This window comes from Thermothielavioides terrestris, chromosome 2, assembly GCF_000226115.1.
Source record: "Thermothielavioides terrestris NRRL 8126 chromosome 2, complete sequence".
NCBI lineage: Eukaryota > Fungi > Ascomycota > Sordariomycetes > Sordariales > Chaetomiaceae > Thermothielavioides > Thermothielavioides terrestris.
The window spans coordinates 1,000,754-1,025,195 of NC_016458.1; the positions used below are offsets into that span (position 1 = coordinate 1,000,754).

At 57.5% G+C, this 24,442-nt stretch overlaps 6 protein-coding genes across 6 annotated transcripts; 3 read left to right on the top strand and 3 right to left on the bottom strand.

Moving 5' to 3' along the window:
* Nucleotides 1-178: 178 nt before the first annotated feature.
* THITE_36773 (uncharacterized protein) lies at nt 179-2,533 on the bottom strand (the record flags this gene model as incomplete). Its single annotated transcript, XM_003651366.1, has 2 exons — nt 179-442; nt 554-2,533. The coding sequence occupies 2 exons, from the start codon at nt 2,531-2,533 to the stop codon at nt 179-181; spliced, it is 2,244 nt and encodes a 747-aa protein (XP_003651414.1).
* Nucleotides 2,534-5,285: 2,752 nt separating this feature from the next.
* On the top strand, nt 5,286-7,653 carry THITE_2111678 (uncharacterized protein). Its single transcript, XM_003651367.1, has one exon. The coding sequence runs from the start codon at nt 5,511-5,513 to the stop codon at nt 7,275-7,277; it is 1,767 nt and encodes a 588-aa protein (XP_003651415.1). The 5' UTR covers nt 5,286-5,510; the 3' UTR covers nt 7,278-7,653.
* Nucleotides 7,654-8,112: 459 nt separating this feature from the next.
* On the top strand, nt 8,113-14,906 carry THITE_2111680 (uncharacterized protein). Its single transcript, XM_003651368.1, has 5 exons — nt 8,113-8,155; nt 8,215-8,645; nt 8,729-14,276; nt 14,348-14,530; nt 14,595-14,906. The coding sequence occupies exons 2-5, from the start codon at nt 8,290-8,292 to the stop codon at nt 14,661-14,663; spliced, it is 6,156 nt and encodes a 2,051-aa protein (XP_003651416.1). The 5' UTR covers nt 8,113-8,155; nt 8,215-8,289; the 3' UTR covers nt 14,664-14,906.
* A 927-nt stretch (nt 14,907-15,833) lies between these two features.
* Nucleotides 15,834-18,298, top strand: THITE_2111685 (uncharacterized protein). The gene is made up of 2 exons (XM_003651369.1): nt 15,834-17,715; nt 17,960-18,298. Exons 1-2 carry the CDS (start codon nt 16,059-16,061, stop codon nt 18,010-18,012), a joined length of 1,710 nt encoding a protein of 569 aa, XP_003651417.1. The 5' UTR covers nt 15,834-16,058; the 3' UTR covers nt 18,013-18,298.
* On the bottom strand, nt 18,299-20,314 carry THITE_2111687 (uncharacterized protein). The gene has a single exon (XM_003651370.1). It carries the CDS (start codon nt 20,236-20,238, stop codon nt 18,586-18,588), a length of 1,653 nt encoding a protein of 550 aa, XP_003651418.1. The 5' UTR covers nt 20,239-20,314; the 3' UTR covers nt 18,299-18,585.
* A 572-nt stretch (nt 20,315-20,886) lies between these two features.
* Nucleotides 20,887-23,637, bottom strand: THITE_2111691 (uncharacterized protein). Its single transcript, XM_003651371.1, has 6 exons — nt 23,469-23,637; nt 22,562-22,928; nt 21,920-22,497; nt 21,409-21,809; nt 21,086-21,316; nt 20,887-21,003 (listed from the first exon to the last, which is right to left on the bottom strand). The coding sequence occupies exons 2-6, from the start codon at nt 22,920-22,922 to the stop codon at nt 20,946-20,948; spliced, it is 1,629 nt and encodes a 542-aa protein (XP_003651419.1). The 5' UTR covers nt 22,923-22,928; nt 23,469-23,637; the 3' UTR covers nt 20,887-20,945.
* Between the last annotated feature and the right edge of the window lie 805 nt (nt 23,638-24,442).

Here is a 24,442-nt window from a genome sequence, read left to right on the forward strand (position 1 = left end):
AATCCTCCTGGCCCTACATCTTCCTGTCCGACTGTGAAAGAGAGCACACTTCTGCCCAGACCTCGCGTCTCTTCTTTTCCCAAGCAACAGCAGTCTCCAGTCCGTGAGTGCTCGGGCACTCAAGACCAACAGCGACAGCCACAAGATCCAAGACCTGTGCCCATTGACTGAACCCAGCTCAGTCCCAAACAAGATATGGATCATCCCGCGTGCCGCCGCCGCCCCCATCGACCACCAGGTCAGCAGCGCTGTCCTCCACGTCCATCAGATCCTGCACTTCCTCGTCACCCCGGAGTGTCGCCGTGTCCGAGAGCTCGTCCGCTCCGTCCAGGTCCACCAAGTCGACCAGGTTCTCCTCCTGCTTGGCAACTAGGTTGAGGCGCCGCACCACCTCGCTCAGCCTGCGCGAGCTGCGCGATCTTTGGGACCCGGGACAGGGGAGCTCCACCTCTTCCACCTCCGCCTGTCTGCCTCCCTGGCCGTGTCGGTGGGATGTGCGACTGCTTCTTTCTCTGTTGCTGTTGTTGTGATTGCCGTCGTCGTCGTCTTCTACCCAGACGCAATCCCTGGGGCTGGTGTTTCTGGGAAGGCCGGCGCTGACTTGGGGACGGGCCTCGCTGTCGAATCCATCTTGAACGAGCAGCCATTTCTTCAGGTGCTCGTAGAGGACCTTGACCACTGTTGGGGCGAACGCGTTTCCAATCTGCTTCTTGATATAGCCACCCCTGAACTTGTGCCATGTCGGGAACCCCTGCAAGAGGGCGTACTCGAGCAGCGTAAAGTCCCGCTCGCCGTCCCAGTGGTAGTTTTGGCCGCCGTTGGTGGTGATAGTCCGGGCGAGCTTGGTTGGATCCCAAGGTGCCTTTGGCGGGCGGAATCTCCTGCTGAGTTGAGGTTGATGCAGCTTGAAGTCCCGGCGGGATTGTAGCTTATCGAGAACCTTCTTCGGTGTGACCCACCGCTTCAGGCCACCGGCGCCATCCTTGCTGTGTGTCGCTGGTGGAAACGGTGGGAGCTTTTCCCCAGGGGCGGAGCCGATTATGATAAGCCGCCTTCGGAGCTGCGGCACGCCGTAGTTGGCGAGGGGGGCGACCCTCCATCTCATTGAACAGCCGAGTTGCGCAATGTCGCGGAGCATGGTATTGAAAAAGCCGGTGAACTTCGGGCTGAGAAGTCCGAAGGTTTGCTCCATGGTGAACAGTCGTGGCCGGTGTTTCTTTATCAAAGGGGCGGATGCAAACAGGACCGCGCTGTTTTTGTCGTCGTCCCTCCCCGCTACGGTATGGGCCGGGGACCAAAACTGACACGGCGGAGAGACATGGAGAATGTCGACAACGTGTCGGATGAATTCAGACTCGAGAAAGTCCGTGACATCCATTTCGTAAACCTGGGTCTCTGGGAAGTTTGCCCTCAGTGATTCGACCGCCGGAGGCCAATGGTCCACCGCAAAGGCTAAGTGAACACCCGCCCTTTCGATCCCCCTGGAGGCGCCGCCGGCGCCGGCGAACACATCCCCTGCCGTGTAACGTTGGTCGGGCAAAAGATTCCGAGTCTGGGTGTGGGCGCTGCTCAATGAACCGGACTCTAAATCGAACACAGGACGGCTTGATCCAGAAGGGTTGTATGACCCGCCAGGTATCTTCCCGCCACGCCACCGATTGAGGCTCTGGGCGTTCGACAGTCTGTACGAGGGATCCGCCGCATCCTCGTCCATGCAGCCAAGCACCCACTCACAAGGCTTCTCGCTGTTGCCGTGGTAATGGATCTCGTACCGGTATCGACAGACCAGAGTTCCGTGTTCCTCCACCCAGTTCTTTCCCATTATCGAATATTCCAATGGATCAAATCGATGCTCTGGGAAGGGCGCATTCGTCACTCGGAGGTCTCTGCCACACTTGACCCAACTCAGTGGGACTTCCACCAGCCCTTGCTTTTCGAGACTCGTCGGATCTGGTCCGCGAAACTCTGCCACCAACACAAGCTCGTTCAGCTTGGCTGGCAACATCCCGTCAAGCTCTCGGGTTCGGGCATAGCCCCAACCCCTGAGCACGATCTCCGAATTGGGGCCATGCTGGACGATGGACTTGATCTTGAGGAATCGAACTCCGTAGTTGCCGAGGGAACTATGGAGCTCGACGGCTTGGCCGGCCCGGAGCAGCAGTCCGTCGGGCGAGACGCAACTTTCAATCTCTCTTCCCTCCTCTCTGGATGGCACGGGGCTGGAAGTCGAGGGGTCGTCCTCATCACCTGTCAGGTCGATGATATGGGAGATATCCTGCGCTAAGATATCTTCAATGTGTTGGTCCGCGTCGAAGTCGTCGGACAGATCCGAGATCGCAACCTCATTACTTGTTGCCCAGCGAGTGCTTCGTGACGCTGCCCATTCAGCAAGCCGGCGGCCTGTTTGTGCTTCTTCCTCGATTCTGTGGTTCCGCCTAGCAACGTCGTCCTTGTCCTCGTACTCGTCGTCGTCATCGATGACGAATGGGTTACAGGGCCCTCCTAGAGGGTAGGGTCGTGAACGATCCGTCATGTTGGCTTCCAAGCTGAAGCTCAGAGAGAGGAAAATGCAACAGCGACGTGGAGCCGACAGAAGAGTACAGGCAATGACTGCACTTCCCAAGTCGAGTATGGTACTCAGCAGCAGTAAAATAGCGACACACTGACGTCCGAGTCGTAATCGCCAATGCAGTACGCCAGGAAAAGCTGGGAAGCCAAAGCGGCGGCATACGCCAAATGGGTTGACCTGGGAGGGAGGATTGATCAAGAAGTATGGGAGAAAGAGAAGAAAAGAACCTGAGGAAAGAAAGAAAGCATTGAGGTCACGATCCAGTGCATACTCTTTGTGAATTTCGGGAGGAAGAGCCGGGAAGAAGTTGTATTCTTTGCTTTCTCAATAAATTCTTTCACGAATCGACAGGAGGCCCATTGGCGACTGTTGGGTAGACTCGCTGGAAGAGTAGAAAATAATCTTGACAGTTTGAGAAGGATTAGCATGGTTCCAACAGCTGATGGATCATTAACGAAGAGCAGTATTGATCCATGGACGCCGAGATGAAAGAATCTATGGCGCAACGGCTGGCCCTTAGCATGGAAAGCCTGACCACAGTATCTCATGCCAGCCATCGTTTGAAAGCATACTATATATTATGGTAATCAAGAGTCAACAAATGTTGTTAGCAAGATTCCGGGGCTACCCCTCACAACGAATGTCTGATGCTGAGTACAGCTGAGCTTCACGGGCTGATGTGATCTGTAAGGAGCACCGCAGACGTGAAGACCACACAAACCACTCGACTTCATCTGTGGCACTGGGTACCGACCGTTCAAGAAGCGCTGACCAACAGATTACTACGTCGAAATAACACTCTCGCACAAGCCATGATGAGACTGCTGAGCAGCCGGTCTTGCAGCAATCACAACTACTCATCAGAGGTGATGTTTTTGGAGGATCGAAGTGCCAACTGATGAACATCGTGTGTTCCATAGTATTTTTCCATATGTTGCATCAATGAGAATGTAAAGCCACGATGAGGCATTCCGACATCCGTTGCAGGCCATTGATGCGCAGAGTTTCAGGGGCTCGCCATTTGTCAACAGAGCCCTCTGCCGGTTGAAGAGGCAACCAGGGTTAGGGCTCGGCGCGAGTCGCTGCGCAATGGCTAGATCCGAAATCCGAGCCAAGGCTCCGGCCGCCCAACGAAGTTTTTTTTGCGATCAGCTCTCCTGACAGCCATCAACGCTGAATGGAACTTGAATCAGAAAGCCACCGATGAAAAGTGCGGATGCTTTGAATAAACATCCGCCACCCATGCCCACGTGTTTGGTCTCCAACAGGTATGCTACTGCGTGTCATTCTTGCTGCTTTACTTTCCTCTTACTTCCTGATGACTTCAATTTGACAAAACCTTGACTGCCGAGATTGTCTTTGAGGAAAAAGATTGCTCTGATGGTCGCTGCCGACTTACCCAGACGATTTGGAAACGCCTAGACGCCTGGACCTTGTGCTAACTGTCTGATTGTTTCCGCAGGTCTTTCTTTGTTCTCCTCGCCAATCGTCATTGTAAGAGCAACGGGGCCGGATTTTCCTCAGGGCCCTTGTTCACAGCCCGACCAACCAAGCGGTTGATACACTCACCTACCTGCTGTCAGGCATTGGAAAAGATGGTCAGATGCCCTCTGCTGTTTTGTGACCACCACTTCCACCCCACAAGCATGATGTGTCAGTCTCTGCGCCTTTGAAGCAACTGAATACCTAACAACCTGCTTCTGGGTTACTCGAGACGGGCGTGATCACGAAACATTGACTCCTGTGCTGTCTGCATTGCGTTCCGTGCCTCTGCATCGGCACTCTTTGTGAGCACCAATGGCCTGCTCACCTTCACCTAGATGCATTGTCTATAGCAAAATGATCCTGTTCTCGGTCTTAGCGTCAATTTTTGCGCTGTTATGAGCGTGTCTGATGTTAGATCGATACTGCTCACTCTCGGAGCATTCGAGGGGTGGCATTGCTTTGTGTCATATGTAGCATTAGTTCAGAGGTCCACAGTTGCCCTTCATCTTTGCTCGGTCGTTTCGCTGGCCTTCTAGTTAATGTGATTGCTCAAGCTTGTGAAGAAATGATGGGAGCAAGAGAGGTTGGAGAAAGCAGCTTGCTCGTGTGTGGCATGCTCGTGTGGGGATGTGGGCGGAAGGCAGGCATTCCCGAGTCCTTCCTTCCTCAAACTCTCAGTTACAGGCCTGCACACAACATCTGGCCAGCATCGGACCGTCTGAACTTTTACGCCTCATGTGACCTTCAGGTCTACAAGTGCCGACTTGGTCCTCCTACCCGACTATTCACTCACCGCACCATCATCTGTGGAGCGCTTCACAACTTGAACGCATCGGCCTCCTGCTTCCATGAATCGCCCTCCCCCTTTCTCTGCACCCCTCGGATCCTACTTTCTCTTCAAGATCTTGGGATTGCAAATCCTGGGTTTCCTGCCCCACCACTAGCTAGTCATTCTTTTTCGGTCTTTGAATCCGGTACTCCATCGAGTCCAGCACTCCGTCGGCATCTCCAGCCATAATCACAGCGTTCCTCGGGGTTTCTTCTCCACACATCGAATCTCCTGCCGCCTCCCATCTCGACCTGACGAATTTCCTTCAAGCACGGTCATTTGAAGCCCTCAATAATTTTAAAACTAACATCGTGGGAGAAAGCTGGATTGAACATATCAACCAATCGGTCGTCGCGGGCACCATAGGTATGTTATGTCCTGAGTTTTCTCGAGTTTTCGGTTGGACAACTGCATCTCTCTCTTGCGGAGTTCTCGCGGCTGTAGGGAGGGATGAAGCAACGATTTTCTCGTACCACAGCGGACTTGTTCCTTCTCGCACCCTGTGAAGTGTACACAGATTTCGTTTCCACCGATAGTCTTATTCGGACCAGTACTGACCGTGCTTTCAGCTGGCACATTCTCACTGAATCCTCTTTAAGTAACAATAACCATACAGATTCATGCATCATGCAGACTCGTGCAGCAGCAAAGAGGTTTGCTGCCGCGGCCGAGGCGGCCAGAAGCGCCATTGGCACACCCAGCCAACCCACGACGCTCACACAACCCCCCGAAACTGCGAATGACCCAAGTCCCGCGCACAATCCAGAGCCCGTGGGCAAGGCCACCCGTGGTTCAAAGCTCACGCGTGCCGGGAAGAAAAAAGCACCACCGGTGAAGGGAGGCTGGGCCTTACCCCATGGTATGGGCGTTGGTGTTGCAAAGCAGGATGATGGAAGTTTGCTGAAAACCGAGGAAACTCCTTTGGTTTTGGGAAGCATCGGCTTGTCGTCAACTGCCGTGGCGGGCCAGATCCGAGATAACTCGCCCGCTGACAGTCAGTCCAGCACCAAGCAGGATGTCCCGAGACGGACAAGGCAAACTCGGTTGTCTCTCCGGGTAACTAAAGCCGGGCTCACCAATCGGAACAATCTACCAAAAGAGGACAAACCAAATGTGTCGCTGGAAGAGGTTGACAATCCTTCAATCAAGCAGGATGATGGTCGCCCCAGCAAACGGGCGCGGACTGCACGATTGGCAGCTGGACAGACAGTCGACTCGCCCGCCACCACCAGAGCAACATTAGCGCTCGCTCTGGCGGAGACCGAGAAGGACCAAACTACCGAGCCGACGGCGCTAAAGCTCTTGGTATTTAGAGGCGTCACCTTCCAAGATGGCATGTTTGCCAAGAGCTCGGACAAAATCATTGTCGACACCAGCAAGTTCCTGGACCCAAATTTCAAACGCATCGTGAAGAGAGGCAAGGAGAACCCGTATGGGCTGACACCAGGACTCTCGCCCTACCCGTACAGACGGGTACCGACCCCTGAAGCTTGCGAGGAGGTGCACAGAATCCTGTCCGAGTTCCACGGGGAGGTGAAGCAGCCCGAGAAGATGCCATCTGCATCACTCGAGGTAGCCGGCTGTGGCGAGGTCCCCTGTGTCCTGGACGCTCTCCTGAGGACGCTGATCTCGGGAAACACCTTAATGGCAATGGCAGATGCTGCCATTAAGAACCTGGCCCAGCACTATGGTCTCCGCACAGAAGGCACCGGTGCCGGGAGCATCAACTGGGAGAAAGTGCGCCTCTCATCCCACCAAGAGCTCGTTGAAGTCATCAAGATCGCCGGTAATGGACCCAAGAAAGCCCGCCATATAAAACAGATCCTGGACATGGTGTACGAAGAAAACCTCCAACGGGCTCAGGGCCAGCCTTCGCTCACGAAAGCAAACCCCATCCAAAGAGGGGATGGGACCTGTGTGGCTACGCAAAACCTCCTCTCGCTCGATCACATGCACAGCATGAGCAAGGATGAGGCGATGGCCAAATTTGTGAGCTACCCAGGAATTGGCATCAAGACCGCGGCTTGTGTTACACTCTTCTGCCTGCGGATGCCTTGCTTCGCCGTGGATACGCATGTCCACAAGTTCTGCCGCTGGCTTGGATGGGTTCCCGCCAAGGCCGATCCCGACAACTGCTTCAGGCACGGGGAGGTCATGGTCCCGGATCACTTGAAGTACGGGCTGCATCAGCTGTTCATCCGGCACGGCCAGCAGTGCTTCAAGTGCAGGAAGGTAACCAAACCAGGCACAAAGGAATGGGACGAGGCGCCAGATTGTCCCTTGGAGCACCTGCTTGACCGAAGCAAGGACGAAGCTGCGGCAAAGCCGAAGCGAAACGGGAAGGTCGAGGAAGAGTCGGACCCTGAAGATGCAAGCTCTGGGATGGAGGACTAGGCGAGCGATACGGCGGCGAAGGGAGCACTGTGGACTTGCTCGGGAGGATCTGGTTTGAGGAGTACAGCTACTTGGGGAGAGGTTCGCTCAATTTCATAGCAAACGCCGCCTCTACGAGGTCCGGGGCTTGATCTGATGGGAAAGAGTGCCAACGATTCAGCAATTCAGCAGGTTTCATACACCGAGTTTTCCTACACAAGAGCAGCTAAATCAGCTATTCTGTGCAAACCTTAACAGACTACTCCGCCCATCAATGGGAAGTATTCTGTCTTGTGTAACGGGTGGGTTGCCCGGATGTCCAGATTACCTACTGTAGCTGGCTAGAGGTATTGAAGTGTAGGTAAACTACAGCACCATTGCGAAGGAGAGCAGTCAGTACCAATGCAGTGGCATTAGTCACAATGAGTAAAGTAGTGTAACAATACGGCATTAAGAGGACGGGAGTGGAGGGGCGGAAACATCGCTGCTGACAGTATTCCGTACACTGGGCTGTAAGGTACCTATCCAAAGCCCTTCTTCGAACGGAACCAAACAGTGTAATAAAAGTGATTTTGTGACCCACCTACTTGCCCCAAGCGCCGAACAAAGAAACCGAGACAACGGATTGCAGCCAATGCGCGACTGGTGCAGGAACCGCGTCTTTGCCTCGTGCCTCGTGGTCCTCGCAACCGCCAGCTGAACTGTTTCTCCCGAGCGAGATTCCACGCGATTAAATAGAGCCTTGTCGTGGTCAACCACTTTCTTTCTGCTGACAGGATTCACAACAACCGAGCTGCCTTTGGGCATTCCTATTTCCTCCGCGCTGGCCACGCACCTTCATCTCCTTCTTCTCATGAAGCGTCCAGAGGGCCGGTTTCTTCGTTTCCATTTTTCCGGCAGTCGGTCTTCCTGTGGTTGCTGAGCGTAGTAAACCTTTCCCGTACTGAGGCATGGTTAGGTTCTTCGCCGACTTGTCAGCTCCTGCGGTCGTGCAATTCCCATCCGCTGCCGCTGGCTCTTCTCGGTAGCCAGCATGGACATCGACGCACTCTTCCAAGCAGCCATCACCTGGCACCGGGCCTTTGAAGATCGCCCGCCCGACGCCCATCTCTGCTGTCCCAAGGTCGACGACGAAGACCCTGCCAACTACGATGAGCCGGATGTTCCCGACGAAGGCGGAGTATCTGTCGACGGCAAGAAGCGCCGGATCAAGGAGTACGAGGACAGATTCCACAACGTATATAACCTCAGCATCTTGATGGGGCTTGGGAGGGAAGTCGCGGGGGAATGGCTGGACAATTGGGTGCAGGCCGTCGAGTTCTGCCTGACGAGATGCGATTCGTGCGTGCGCAATTGGCACCGGAATCGTGAGCCTTACTTGAACGGGCTGTAAGTCCTTGCCAACTCTGCCTATGCAGTGTATACGGGACCGGGAGGTTTATGCTGACACGCCTGGCCTCGACGTCTCGCAGGCGTCTCGGCCCCGAGCACATTGATTACATGCGGAAGCGGCTCGACGAATTCGACAAGCAACGAATAGATGCCGGCCTGCAGAGGGCCAGAAGAATACTCGAGGAGCATGGACCAATGTCAACAGCGAAGTTGGTTGAGCATGACATGTCGGCGGTTTTGGCCCTCTTCGAGGCTCTCTGCAGCGTTCAGTATCTCACCAGCCCCGACGACCGACAAGACTTCGACTATGTCTTCGGGCAAACGCAACGGAAACGGCCCCTGAGATTGCAGGGTGGTCTCCTACCTGCAATGACCTTGTTCCTTTTCGACGAATCCTCATTTCCGGAAAGGCGAATATTTGCCGAGAACGCCTGGGAGAAACGGCCAGCTGAGTCCCTGACGGACCAGGAGTGGGACTGGGCCGTTTCTCCCCTTTTGACCGCGGCCATTCTGAGGGTGTCGCTCTCGAGAGGAATGCCCTCACCGGACAAGATATGCAGATTCTGGCGCGGTTTTTCCTTCATCCTCCGCTCTTTAAGCGAAAAGCAAATCATCAACTCGCTCCGGGCGATGGAGGTGTCCCCGAGCGTCTACTTCCTTGCCCTTGAGCACTTCGCTACCGATTCCGGGGAGGCCCTCGCCATGGTCTTGAGGGGCCTTCGAGCGCTTATGGAAAAATCGTCGAGCGCTTTTTGGTCTGCGTTTGATCAAGTCACGCCGAGCCAGCTCGTCGAGGAGATCTTCAAAAGCCCGGCCTTCCGCCGCTTTTTGAACAAGTCCTTGGAGTCGGATATGATGGTTACCGACGGAGGCACCCAGGTCCCTGCTTTGGCTGCTTGGATGAGGGCATTGATTCGCTCTTTGCCTGCTATCCAACGATCAGATGTCTGCGAATCATCGCTGAGGCATCTCTTCGACACCTTCCGGCAAGATCCGACGGTCGATAGAGCTGCCCAAGCGACCTGCACTCTGGCGGGCCTGGTCACCCTCAGCGAGTCGTTGGATGGTTTTCTTCATCAAGAGGTCTCATTCGACACCGGAACTGCATTGATCATGGTCAATCAGCTTCTCAATCGTGTCGTCCAGTACAGCGACGTAATCAGCACCGCGGCCGGTCTCAAACCTGGAGACACGTTCAATGTCGGCATCTCCCAAACCGCCATGGACATCATCCACTCCGCACTCGCGCTGGATGCCAGAGCCACGGAGATTGAGTGGAAAGCCTTGATCGACGGCGTTCCGGTACAAGATGCGGTGAACCGAGATTCTGGGGCGCTTTGGGAATCCTTCCTCGAGATGCTCTGGTACGGCCAGCTCGGGCATCTTGAGCTCGCCAAAGCTATGCTGATGGCTACATTGCGGCTCAGACATATCGAGCAGTTCCTCCCCAAGCGTAAAGAGCAACTCAAGCAAGAGCATCAAAAGTTCAACCAGAGGTATCAACAGCAGACGGCGGCGATTGGGAAGATGCTCGGTCGGCTGTCCGATTTCAAGCAGGAGGACCTTAACAAGTTCTGCTCGGATCGCCAGAGCCCAACCATTCATCCCATCTTGTCGACCCTGATCCACGGCGAGGACGCCATTCGCGAAGCTGGCTTCGAACTGCTCAAGGCTATCACAGGTGAGAGCTTGCCGTCTGACGCAGTGACCAAGATGCTAGAGGATCACTTCATCGCGTTCCTGGACGCGTGTTCCGAAGCAGTGGGCAAAGTCACTGCTAGAGTGCATCCCAGCAGTCCCTGGAGCCACATGCTCCCAATCTTGAAGTGTAGCGAGTTCGTTCTGAACGGCCTTTGCGATCCGTCCGTAGGTCAGCTCCGGCGCAAGTCTCTCACTGCCGAGGAGCACGCCGCGGTCAAGCGCTGGTGGCAGACTACGTGGCAGGTCGTCGGCCACTCATTCCGGATGATGAGATCATGGCATGAAAGAGTTGACAAAAAGATCATGGAGGACTTCTGTCGAGACGTCATGGAATTAAGCAACAAATTGCTTGCCCAAGACGGCCTCATGGCTTCCGCGCTCAGTCAGCATTGCAGTGACGATGCTGCGCGGACCGAAGGGGACGCTACGACGAGGGCCATGAAGATCGTCTTAGAGCCGCCCAGAAGACAGTCACAGTCTATCGCGGACATGCTGCAACTCAAGGACAAGTACCTGATCATGGGCATCATCGAGGTGATCAAGAAGCTCCTCGCACGGTTACAGCAGAACGCCATGGATCTGCCTCAGTCGGCTCTTGCGCATCTTCACAACATGCTCAAGCGGAGGAAGCTCCCCGATGGAAGGCTGGACTACGCCCAGAAGACCAATATGACGGACGAGCAGCGGATCGAGCTACTCAAGGCTCTCGGGGAGGATGCCGTGATTGAGGAGCAGTTCATAGGCACCAAACCCGGCCAGAAGGAGCGGTCCATGAGGCAGAGCAAGCTTGATTTCTCTAAGGGAAGTCTGAATCTTGTGGAGGCCATGAAGGACCATGTCGCCGAGATCACCCCTAATTTCGAGAAGCACAAGTCTGCTCTACGGGAGTCTTGGAAAGACGACATCCCGAAGATCAAAGCGCCGCCCAAGCTTGACCAGAAGGCAATCCTCGCAAACCAGGCATCGATCAAAGAGGCTCGAGCCAGAGAGAAGGCAGAGAAGGCCAAGAGAGACGCCGAGGCCATTGCTAAAGCGAGAGCCCTGCGCGCCCCGCCCAAGACCGTGGCAGGAGAGGGCTCGGGGCTACAGGGCATCGCTGGTGTGCGAGGCAAGGACCATGCTCCGGTCATCAAGGACGAGATCATGGTTGGATCATCCTCTTCCGAAGAAGATGATTCCGAGGACGAGCGAATAGCGCTGAAGGCGAAGGCTAGCAACAAAAATCTCAACGAAGCCGAACGCCGTCATCTGCTCTTGTTGGCCGAAAAGCGCGGGCCTGTGAAGAAGGTCAAGCTGCAGAGATCAGCGAAGGACATGCGAGCGCGACTGATCCCGCCGATGGATGTGCTGCACCAAGCCATCCTAGAGTGGGATATCTTTCACGAAGGCAACGATCCTCCAAATGGCTACCGCTGCGAGGGCGTCTCTGATACGTACACTGATCCCCACAGCTACAAGCAGACCTTCTTCCCTCTCCTCATCAACGAGGCCTGGCGCTCCTTTGTCACGGCGAAGGACGAGGCGACGTCCAAGCCCTTTGGCATCAAGGTGCTCAACCGCACGGCGGTGGACAAGTTTGTGGAAATTGTTGCTTCGGTGCCCGCGCAGGTCAGCAAGGATCGTGGCCTCTCGGAGGGTGACATCGTCATCTTTTCAAAAGGGGAGGATCCGCTCAACCAACCGACGGAGCTGCACTGCCTCTCGCGGATATGGAAGACGACGTACAAGAAGGACACCGTCGAGGTTCTCTACCGCCTCAACGCCAGGGGAAACCAGATCCTGCCGGTCCTTCTTCCAGGTTCCGAGTTCCATGTCGTCAAAATCACCAACATGACGACGATCGAGCGCGAGTATGCTGCGCTGGAGAGCTTGCAGTACTACGATCTCATGGACGAAGTCCTGAAGGCGCAGCCGTCACCGATGCTGACGTTTGGTGAGGAGGCGGTGAGAGGGGTCATGCAGAACTACCAGCTCAACCCGGGTCAGGCTCGCGCCATCCTCAACGCGAAAGAAAACGACGGCTTCACCCTGATTCAAGGTCCGCCAGGTACTGGCAAGACCAAGACGATCGTCGCCATGGTTGGCTGTCTTCTTACCGGGGTGCTCAAGTCATCAAATGGCGGCGTGGCGCTTGCTAGACCCGGCGGTGCTGCACCTGCTGGATCGGCACCGTCGAAGAAGCTGCTTGTCTGCGCGCCCAGCAATGCCGCCGTGGACGAGCTGGTGCTGCGGTTGAAGGCTGGCGTCAAAACGATGAATGGGACGACGCATAAGATCGAAGTGCTGCGTTTAGGCCGCAGCGATGCGATCAACGCTGCCGTCAAAGATGTCACGCTTGACGAGCTGGTCAGGATTCGGATGGAAGCCGAAATCAACAACGGCGGCCCTAGCGATCGAGAGAAGCTGCACCAGGAAGCCGGCGAGCTCAAGGAGAAGGTCGCGGAACTGAAACCGCAACTCGAGGCAGCTCGGGCGAGCGATAACCGCGCTCTTGCCATGAAGCTGCAGCGCGAGTTCGATGAGCTGAAGCGTCGCCAGGCTCACATCGGCGCCAAGATCGACGCCCAAAAGAGCGACGGGAACACCTTCGCCCGCGAGGTTGAGATCAAGCGCCGGCAGATCCAGCAGGATATCCTCGATAAGGCTCAGGTCTTGTGCGCCACGCTGAGCGGCAGCGGCCACGAGATGTTCAAGAACCTCAACGTCGAGTTTGAGACGGTCATCATCGACGAGGCAGCTCAGTGCGTCGAGTTGAGCGCCCTCATCCCGCTTAAGTATGGCTGCTCAAAGTGCATCCTCGTCGGTGATCCTAAGCAGCTGCCGCCGACTGTGCTCTCGCAATCTGCCGCACGGTACGGCTACGACCAGAGCTTGTTTGTCCGGATGCAGAAGAATCACGCTAAGGACGTCCACCTGCTTGACATGCAATATCGCATGCACCCCGAGATTAGCCGGTTTCCCAGCAAGGTATTTTACGAGGGCCTGTTACAGGATGGCGCCGACATGGGAAAGCTGCGCCTGCAGCCGTGGCACCAAAGCGTCCTCCTCGGACCTTACCGCTTCTTCGATGTCAAGGGCTCGCAGGAGCGTGGGCCAAAAAACCAGTCGTTAGTCAACGAGGAAGAGCTGAAGGTGGCGCTGCAGCTGTACCGCCGCTTCCGCACGGACTACAGCAATGTCGATCTGAAGGGCAAGATTGGCATTATCACGCCTTATAAGGCGCAGTTGTTCCGGCTCCGGCAGCGGTTCACGGAAAAGTACGGTGAAGGGATTACCGAGGAAATCGAGTTCAACACGACGGACGCGTTCCAGGGCCGCGAGTGTGAGATTATCATCTTCTCCTGCGTTCGAGCCAGCCCGACTGGCGGTATCGGTTTCATGACGGACATCCGCCGTATGAACGTCGGTCTGACCCGTGCCAAGTCGTCACTGTGGATCCTGGGTGATTCTCGCGCACTGGTTCAGGGTGAATTCTGGGCCAAGCTCATTGAGGATGCAAAGCAACGCGATCGCTACACGAACGGAAACATCATGGCACTGCTCAGCCAACCGGGTCCGAAGGTGCCGCTCGCATCGCTTGCTGCACCATCCCCTCGCCCGACCGAGGCCCAGGGGTTGGCATGGGAGGAAAATGATGTGATGATGACTGATGCGCCGGTCAATCACAAACAGGAATCCCCTACAAGCATGTCTAGCACGCCAGCACAGCAGGGATGGGGCACGCCAAGGCCGTACCAGGATGAAGAGACGACGGCGCCGCCACCGCTTCCTTACCGCGGCACGGGCATCGGTGGCCTCAACGAGAAAGGAGAGGTTACGGCCATAATGCCGAGGGGCGCGGGACCGCCCATGATCCAATCTACGACCGGGTCCGCGGGCAAGAAGAGGCAGCGCGATAACGATGACGGCCACGCCAGCACTAAGAAGGCAAGCGATGATGCCAAACCCACCAGGCTTCGCCATCAGATTTGAACCTCGGCTGACAAGCTCATCTCTAGACGCAACACAACTCTGACCGAGCCCCCGTTAAACCCCCGACAGGTCCCAACGCGGCTCAACCGCCCAAAACACCGGGCGATCCTTCAGGAATGGAAGTGCTAGGCATGACGCCCCCTACGCGACCACCTCCCCCACAACCTCGGCCCCCTCCAATCCGTCCGCCTGGACCCAATGCGCCCAAGGTGAGTTGAAATTGATCATCATGCGGGCTGTGTCACACAGATGACTGACGGGCCTGAACTGCAGGGGCAAGTGGTGATGCCCAAACGGCCCAACGCGGATCCTTTCATTAGGAGGAAGCCTGGCAAACGTTGAACAGGCAAGCGACGACCTGTTTATAGCTGCTCTGCTCATATTTTTTTTTTTTTTTTTTTTCCCACTCTTGCTCGCCATCTCCGTCGTTCGATTTAGAGCATCTTTGAGCATCATGCATACCATAGAGACGGGTCAGGGTGGTTCACATGAATGGGATCTGGACACTGGTGGCATTACACGGCATGGGGTGATACACAGGTTTTTTTTTTTTTCCGATTAGAGCCCTTTCTCGGCTGGGTATCTGGGTGTTCTTGCGGAAATCGGTTCCGGGAAGCGTTGGCGGGCGAGAAGCGAAGGCGACGCGGCTGCAGGAAGCGTCCGGCCCCGGGCGTGTCCTGCTTATTTTCGTTGTTTTTCTCCCTTCGCGGTGTGGTGGCAACTGACTAGAAGCAGCTGGGTTGCGTTACATTACATCGCGTTGCATGGCCGCTGACTAGAAGGAGGCCGTGGCGAAACTCCACGCCCACTGATAGCCGTTGAGGATGCTAGGAGATGGAGGACTCCGGGTTGCTTTGGACTCTGACCGGTGACTGCGCGCGGCTGCTTGTCGCCTTGTCTTCGGGAGGGCAGCAGACGCATAGTAGATTCCGACCCCGCCGAGGGGGTTCCTCCGAAGGCCGCAGATGAGTTTCTCCCGTCATCGCGCAACGTAGACTCGCGAAGACGAGAACCGCAGTTCTCTCTCCCTGCTTTGCCGCCACCCGTCGTGGCTTGTAAACCCAGAGGCCCGAGGCCCTCAATCCGGCCGTCTATGAAGCATGCAACCTGGCTCGCCTCAGCCACCAAACTGCGATGCTTTCAAGGACCTCTTACCTGCCGTACTGTCTGGCGGTCTTTCGCCATGAGTCTCCGACAACCGATCAAGAGGCAAGGGGCAGGGTTCGGGTTGCAACATTCTCCGGGATCTCGTCTCCCAATACGCATACTGTGCAGTATACGGACAAGCCTTACTCTGGTAGCCATGCACATTGCAGTCACTGGCATGCTGTTTCTACGGCGACTTTCTTGCCAAGATTGGCCGCGGAAATGGCATGCTTGGGCAATGTGCCTTGCGGAGACCCTGCCCGGAGTTGAGATGAAGACCTGACATCATGCCCGCCCGCTTGCATTCCGTTGCCCGTCCATGCCATTTGTTCGACGTCGCTGAGCCCGCCAGACTTTGACGGACAGCCGTGCTAGGCAATTGGGGCGGACAGTGCTGGACAGACCTCGGCCTCGTCGCGGCGAACGGTATCACCACGGTCCGGAGTTAGAAGATTCTTGCGTGACACGATCTCTAGCTAACACACCCGACCCTTCCTGGAGATACACGCGCCTGCAGCCTCGAAGCGCCGGGGAGCGGGGGCTCGTCCACCACTTGCACATTATACGAGCTGCATGGTCGTGGGGATGAAGATGGCCGCCGTTCGTTCGTTCGACCGCCAGGACAGGTCGTCAGCCACGGGCACTGTCAGATCCAGGGGCGCCATCTCACCGGCGGCGACGCAGCGCAACCGTCCCTGGTCGTTCCCCGGTCGGTATGGCTCGACGAGCGTTATGGACGGCATGCTCCGCTCGGACACACTGCGACGCAGGGCGAGGAGGACTTCCGAAGGGAACGTGGTAGAAGATCTGATCGACTTTTTCCGCAATACGCCGCCGCCGCCCGGAAACTTTGTGTCCACGCCGGATCCTCTTGATGAGAAGCCGAAAGAGAACAAGCGGTTTGCTTTTTGGCCGTTCCGCAGGAAGGCGAATGTGGCGGGCAAGGAGGCGCGCGCGGCACCCAGACGCATCAAGCTTCCAGACTCGGCGGTGGCGGGGACGACTGTCGACGGGTATCGTCATATTGCCATCTCCATCCCGATTGAGTATGCGCACCTGGAGCTCCTGACCGACAATACCGCAGTTCCAGGCGCCGAGCATGCTAAGGCCGGGCAGGTGGAAGATGAGAGTAAGGTGCCGTCCTTCGTCAAGGCCGACTACAGCTCTCGGACGGAACAAGATCACCGAAAAGCAGAGCCGTCGGCCCTTCGAACTGGGGATACGGTCGTCGACGCTGGCACGCCGGCTGCCCCGTCCGAGCTATCACCGCGTCAAAACACCCGCCGCTCTGGGTCTACTGTGGCCATGATGAAGGACGGGCCCGAGAAGAAGCGGGCTTTGCATCACCAACCTGTCATCGGGCGCTGGTTGGCCAACAGTGAGGACCTACAAGGCATCTGGGCTTGTCAATCGGGGAATTCACATCTTCTCGGCAAGCGGCCATCTTCGCCTGAGAGCGTTTCCAGCACCAGCAGTGAGCCCATCAATTCGGAAGCGGAAACGGTGTACATCCCTTCGCCCTCTTCCGGTGCTGGGCTCCCAAACTCCTCGCGCTCCAACAACTCGGACGAAGAAACGGCCAGCTATCACACGCCCGCGCTTTCCCCTTCATCCCCGGGGTTTCCCCCTAGAGAGGCCCCCGATATATGGGGCGAAAGCGAAAACTGGTCAGCTCTGTCCGACTTGTCAGCACCATACGGCCGGGGCACATTCCAGACATCGAGTAGTGCGCATGGAGCCAGCTTTTCGCATCATGTCATGTACCGGGATCACCAACCCCATACGCTCTCGGACATTCCCTCAGAAACACAGACCCTGCAGAGCTTCCATCTCGCCCCAACCCCAGTAACGGTGGTGGCCGACATCGAGCCGTCCACGCAGACACCCTCGCGACACATAGGGCCCGGCACAAACGATGAAGCATCGTCCGCCGATACCAGCTCCCAACCTCGCACGCCAGTCCTTGTCGAGAGACGCCGCCCCCGACGAGTGCGCGGCATCTCAGACTTGAGAGTTCTCGCACCGAGCCCGGACCCTTCTCCCTGCGCCTCCCAGGCCGGTCACCCCAGCCCCGTATCCCAGTCCCCGCCACGCTCCGCGTCGCGCGGGGATCACATCCGACGCTACGACGACGGGCGCCAGCGAGCGCGGCAGCGCGAATTCGACCTCCTCCTCCTAGACCGCCTGGAGAGGCTAGAGCAGGCCTTCGAGCGCTGGACGAGCGCGCTCGTGCCGCTTCTCGGGCGCCCTAGTCGCGGCGTGGCTGAGTCAGCGCGGGAGAGCGGGGTGATGTCAGACGGGCTGGAGGACGAAAGGAGCAGCGTGAGCAGTGGTGGTGGTGGCTTTGATCTGTCCGGGGCGCGAGGTTGGTCTGTTGGTGGGATTGGCCGGAGGGGGGATGCCACGGGCGATTATGCCATTGAGAAGACGGGGGAGGAGGAGGAGGAGGAGGAGGAGGAGGAGGAGGAGGAGGAGGAAAGCATCAACGATACGAGCTGGCTTTGCGGCATGTCGAATTCTAGCAGTGCTTCCGTGCCCAGTTTAAGGGGAACGCCGGCGGCTTCCGGCAGGCGTGGAGGGGCAGTTCCCACGCCCGACGACTTTCTTATTGCAGGGCAGAGGGGCGGGCCGAGTCCGGTGGGAGGTGACTGGTGGACGACGTTTGCAGGGAGACGGCACCAGTGTCCTGAATGGCGTCTGAGTTCCAGCCGACTTGATGAGCCTCAATTTCCGCTCGGAGGCAGTGCCGTGGAAGACCCGGGCGGGTGGGGCGGCCTCGAGGTGGTGATGAGGGAAATAATATCGGGTGCCATCCCACCTAGGACCTAGGGAGTTAATAATGTAATGCCGGACACTGGTTGGGGCAAATAGCTTAGGCGCATAGGACAGAGTCGAGCAATTGGAAGGAAGCCCTGCTACAGCCACCATGTTTCTCTGTCTCAGCGTTACCCCTTTAAACGAAGCTCGGCACGTCGAGTGCGCGAGCGGGTTTCTCTTGCGTCAACTCGAGAGAGGAGGAGGAGCGGTCGGTCGTCCCTAGTTCCCGAGCAAGGATGATGATTCAAAGCGACGTTCTACGAAGACCAAATACCAGCAGCCTTATCCCCCCCAAGATCCTCTAATATACACCATGCGGATACTCGGTCGGGATGCTGGCCGTATTCGGCACAACCGAGGGCACCCCGTCGTATGCCCTCGGCTCGAACGTCTTGCTGGCAAACGGCGGCATCCTCCTGACAGGCACAAGCTCGCTGATGTGGGTTGCGATGTTCAGCAGCAGACTCTCGCTCCACGGTCGGCCGAGGATCTCCATGCCGACGGGAACGCCCAGCGGGGCGTCGGCGGAAGGAGGGGAGAAGCCAGCGGGCACACAGACGACGGGATGGCCGGTCAAGGCGGCCAGGATGCCGTTTCTGCCCGCCTGGGACGGCGAACCGATCTTGACGACAAGATTTTTCTGCTCCGGGTAGATAACCGCGTCGAGCTTGTTGCTCGCAAAGGTGGCGCCGAGTGTGCGCGTCAGCTGCCGGATGCGCCCCAGCGTTTCGAAGTAGGCGGCGTCGCCGGTTGAGCAACGCGACGCCCTCCTGATGAAGTTGTGCTGCGCGGGGATGACGAGGAAGCTGCCGCTGTCGTACAGCTCGCGGAATCCCGCGGGGCGGGAGTGCGGGCTGGCGGTTCCTGCAGCCAGGTAAGCGTCGAGCATCTCCCTAAACTCGTACGCCTGCACGTCGAGCTCGGCAAGCGCGAGCGTGTCGTAGACGGGCGCCGTAATGTTCACCACGGTGGCACCCGCCCTTGTCAGATGGAAAATCATGTTGGCCATCACGTCGTTAACCGGCGTTGTCTCAGCAGATGCTGTACGGTTGAAGAAGCCGCTTAACAGGCCAAAGCGCAGCCCTTTCAGGCCGCCGCCGTGCAGGTGGGCAGAGTAGTCCGCGCGTCTGACAGGGGCAGGGGCCAGGGCTGTGGCGTTGTCGCGGGCATCGAAGCCGGCGCTCGCCATGACCGTCAGCGCAACGGCGAGGTCCCTGGGATTACGTGCCATTGCGCCGACGGCATCCTGCGCAAAGCTCACCGGGATGACGCCGGCCCGAGTAATCAGGCCTCTCGTGGGGCGGAACGAGAACAGCGAGTTCGCGCTGGCGGGGCTGCGCAGCGAGTTGACCGTGTCGGTGCCGGTGGCAAGGACGGCCAGGCTCGCGGCAACCGCTGCTCCGGCCCCCCCGCTACTCCCGCCTGGCGTCCGGCTCAGGTCGTAGGGATTGACCGCCTGGCCACCAAGCGAGGAGACCGTCAGTCCTTCGAGGGCCATCTCGTGCATGTTGGTCTTGCCGAGGATCACCGCTCTAGCATCCGCCAGCGCCCTCACCGTTGGCGCGTCGGCCAAAGGCTCGTTGTCTATCAGCGCCCGACACCCACCTGTGGTGCTCATGCCCGCCGCATCGAAGTTGTCCTTGAGGAGCACGGGGATGCAGAACAGCGGCCCCGTGACGTAGCCGGCCGCGATCCGCTCGTCCAGGCGGTCAGCAACAACGAGCGCTTCGCGGTTCAGCGAGATGACCGCATTGAGGATCGGGTTGAGCTCCTCGATGCGCGTAATGAAGGCAGAAACGATGCCTCGGCACGTCGTGCGGCCCTTGAAGAGCGCATCGTGCACCCCGGCAATGGTGGTCTCGCGCACGTCAAACACGTCAACCAACCCCCATGCCCCGCTCAGGCTGAGAGACACCACGGTAATCACAGTGACTATGGCGTGGAAGGCTGCCATGGGTGCGTGTAAAACCATGCCATCTCTCGGAGCCCGGGATGCACAGGAAGAGTGGCGCAGGGCGGTCAGGGGTAACCACCCCCCACCCCACGCTAGGAGGCGCCCAGGTAGTTACCCTTAGTTCAAGTCCATTAGCTGCAACACCCGCTACAGAAGCTGCAGATCCTCGCTAAAGCGATCGTCTGACGAGGTCTGCACGGACCATATCAAACCAATAATTCCATAATCGGTGCATAGTTGACTAACGTGAAGTGCGCTGAATGAAGTGGCGCTGGTTGATTCGCGATGCATCTCGATGATGGAGCAGACCCAACTCCAAACCATCCAAGTCACCCTACGGCAAGACTCAAGTGCAATTGAGTTTTCTGAGCCCATATTTGGCCGGTTCCACAATGTCCTGCAATTTGATAGCGGATCACCGATGCTCCGCACGCCGGAATTTCTCTCGGAGGAACCTGGTGAGAGGCAGATCATGGGCTCGACAGCGTCCCAGGTTCAATGTGCAAAGGTTACAAGCTCAAGCTGGATGTCCTCGACTCTCCCAGACCAGGCCCAAACAAAGAAACAGGTAACCAACAGAAATAACTAATCCTATCCCAGAAACTGTGACAATTTTTTGTCTCATGGCCTAAAGGAAACCACTCGCCCGCTCATCTTTCCCGTCCGCCAGGACGTTCCTCGTCTCAACATCCTCGGCAACACAGAACTTACAACTTGGAGGCCGGCTTGGGGCTCCCTGCCGACGTGATCTCGTTGTAAAGCAACCTGTTGTTGTTTTCCGTTCCGTCAGCTCTGTTACCCGTCCTCAACATCTCGCCCACGGTGCGACCAGCAGGTAGGTACTCACGAAGTCAAGAAATCAGCATAGCCCTCGCCCGTGACCTGGCCCGAGAAGTATTGCGCCGCCAGCTGGTACTTGTTGCCCTTGGGCGCCTTGGCCGACAGCTCCTGCGCCTGCTCCTTGAGCAGCTTGAGCGCGTAGCCCTTGTCGACGCGCTTGCCCTCGGCCGTGGTGACCCCATGGCGCACCCACTGCCAGAGCTGGCTGCGCGACACCTCGGCCGTGGCCGCGTCCTCCCTAAAGAAAAGAACGACGATGTCAGTGGGGAAATTTATTCTTGACGGCCCCCCAACGACCATGAAGAAAGATATGCCTGAAGGTGAACCCACATCAGGTGGTTGATCGGCACGCAGCCAACGCCCCGCAGCCAGGCCTCCATGTACCCGAGGCCGATGTTCAGGTTCTTGCGGATGCCCTGCTCGGTGATCTGGCCGGGGACGTTCATGTTGAGGAGGTCGTTCGCGCCGATGGAGACGTCCTCGCGGCGCACAAACAGCTGGTTCGGCGTGGGCATGTGCTTATTGAAGATGTCAGACGCGATGGACGCCAGCGCGGGATGGGCGACCCAGGTGCCGTCGTGCCCGGCGCGCACCTCGCGCAGCTTGTCCGCCCGGACGCCCTCCATCGCCTTCTCGTTGGCGGCCGGGTCGTCCTTGATGGGGATCTGCGCCGCCATGCCGCCCATGGCATGGACCCCGCGCTTGTGGCAGGTCTGGATGAGCAGCTTGACCTGTGGACGGCGGTACGCCACGTCAGTGTCGCGGTTCGAAAAGGCGCACACATACACACCACATGAGAGGGGTGGGGTGGAAGGAGGGGGGAGGGGGGTCCGCCACCCACATATGCATCCATGAAGGGCACCGTCATCGTAACACAGCTTCGGTCAGGAAGCACGAAATTGGAGTTCTGGCGGAACTTCTTGATGACGCTGAAGATGTAGTCCCAGCGGCCGCAGTTGAGGCCAGAGCTGTGGTCCCGCAGCTCGTAGATGATCTCCTCCATCTCGAAGGCGGCCAGGATGGTCTCGATCAGCACGGTGCCGCGGATCGTCCCGCGCGGCATGCCGATGTAGTCCTGGGCCAGGTTGAACACGTCGTTCCAGAGGCGCGCCTCGAGGTGCGACTCCATCTTGGGCAGGTAGAAGTAGGGGCCGAAGCCGCGCTTGACCGTCTCGAAGGCGTTGTGGAAGAAGTACAGGCCAAAGTCGAAGAGGGATCCGCTCATGGGCTCACCGTCGACGGTGACGTGCTTCTCCTCCAGGTGCCAGCCACGCGGCCGCACGATGAGCGTCGGCAGCTTCCTGTCTGTCCGCAGCTTGTACTCCTTCCCCCCTTGCTTGAAATCGATCTGGCGCCGCACGGCGTCGTAGAGGTTCACCTGGCCGTTGACCATGTTATCCCACGTTGGCGCGCTCGAGTCTGCTCGAACTTGTTATTAGCCCGGCCGGTGGCTTAGATCTAGGAAGGGACGCAACACACGCACCCTCGAAATCAGCCATGTAAGTCCAGACATCCGCATTCAGCGCATTCACCACCATCTTGCGGTCCGTGGGACCCGTGATCTCGACACGGCGGTCGACCAGCCCCGGAGCGGGCGGCGCGCCCTTCCATGTCGGGTCCTCGCGGATGTGCTTTGTCTCGGGCAGGAAATCGGGGAGGGCGCCCTTGTCGAGCTCGGCCTGGCGGAGCTTGCGGCGCTCAAGGAGGGCCTTGCGGGTCGGGTTGAAGGTGCGCTGCAGCAGCGCAAGGAAGGCAAGCGCCTGGGGCGTCAGGATCTTGCGCTGGGACTCCTGGACGGGGCCGAGGACGTTGACGCCCTGCAGGACCGCCTCGTAGCTGGCCATGGTGTTCTGTCTCGATTCGATGTAGGTTAGAGAAGCTGGGATGTCAAAGCGGAAATCCAGAGGGCCGTCGACTCCGGCGTTGTTCTTGCTTCTTAGGTCTGGCACGACGACGACACAGGTAAGGAGTGGGTTACCGTCCTGTTATTTGTCTTGCCGAGAAGAAGAAGGAGAAGAACAAGACATGAGTCAAACAACTGGGGCTGACATGCGATGGCAGGGAGAGCAAGTGCCGAGGCCGACCGCGGATGACTGGAACGGACCAGCCAAACAGGGAAGTGCTTCCTGTGTAAGACTGGGAGATGCGCTGAGTGAGGCAAGGACTATGTACTTCCGTGCTCTATAGCAGACTACCTATCCAACGTTCCTAGATGGAGAAACTTTCCACGAACTCACCAATTACAATGACCGAGGCAATCCGTAGAATGTAGTCGTGCCTTTCTTGCTTCTTTCGACGTCTACTTGAAGTTCGCAAGATGGGAACTCGGCGCCGGATGCGTCGAGAGGAGGAGGAAGCCACGGGAAGGACGAAAAAAAACAGGACCTCACCTGGATATGTTCGGCAACCGGCGCTCGTCCGCGGCTTGTATACGGAATATCCAAGGCGCATACCTTGCCATCCCTCACATGTGGTTGGCGACGCCCTTGTCGTCACGGAGCAGGTACCTCGACCAACCTAACATAGTACCTTATCTTTCTGTCTGGGGGACCGGGCCTGGGGAACGACCGCCATTGGATCCGGCTGCCCGCAGCAGTGGAGAGAAGCACCCTTCTCTCTCCATCGCGCAAAGCGCTCGCATGTGACAAATCCCCCAGCACGGACATGGCTCGGTGATGTAAGGTGGGAAGTGAGGTCATCGGCGAGAGACCCCGCCGTTGCTCCAGACCACCAACACCCTGGGTACCTGGGTATCTATCAGCCATTCCGGGTCGGCGAGCTCTAATTGCTATTCCATATGCGTTCGTGCTTAGCTAACTTGCCGATTCGCATTCACCTCGCTAAAGGTCCAAGCTTAACGGTGAGCTCAAGTTACTCCTGAGGTTGGCCAGAGAGAATTGTGAATGCTATGTGGACTGCGCGATAAGAATCGATGTAGCTGCCCCACCCATAGTCTGCGTTATCATGACTGCATCAGCCCCAGGATATGGATGGAGCTTGGACCCACCTCAGGACCCATCATCTAAGCTCCGATCTGCCGCGGCAAAGCCGAGGTCTTCCAGCTTCCAGAGAGCCGAGTGGGGCCGTTGCCAACCTGCAGTCCTGCATTCAGAACCGACAGTTCCCGAACACATCCCCGAACGCATCGTCGTGGACAAGCGATATCGCAACCAAGGCTGGTGTTGCCGTCTTCCAGCGTCTGTTATTCTTTTTTGCAATGCATTACGTTTTGGCTTCCCTCATCTAGTTACCGACTCTTGTACATACAAAGTACTTTAGTGTAGCGACCGACATCAGTCGATGCAATCGATCAGACGTCGGCGCCGTCCCATGCAGCCCCCCCTGGATGTGGTGCTGACTGTGT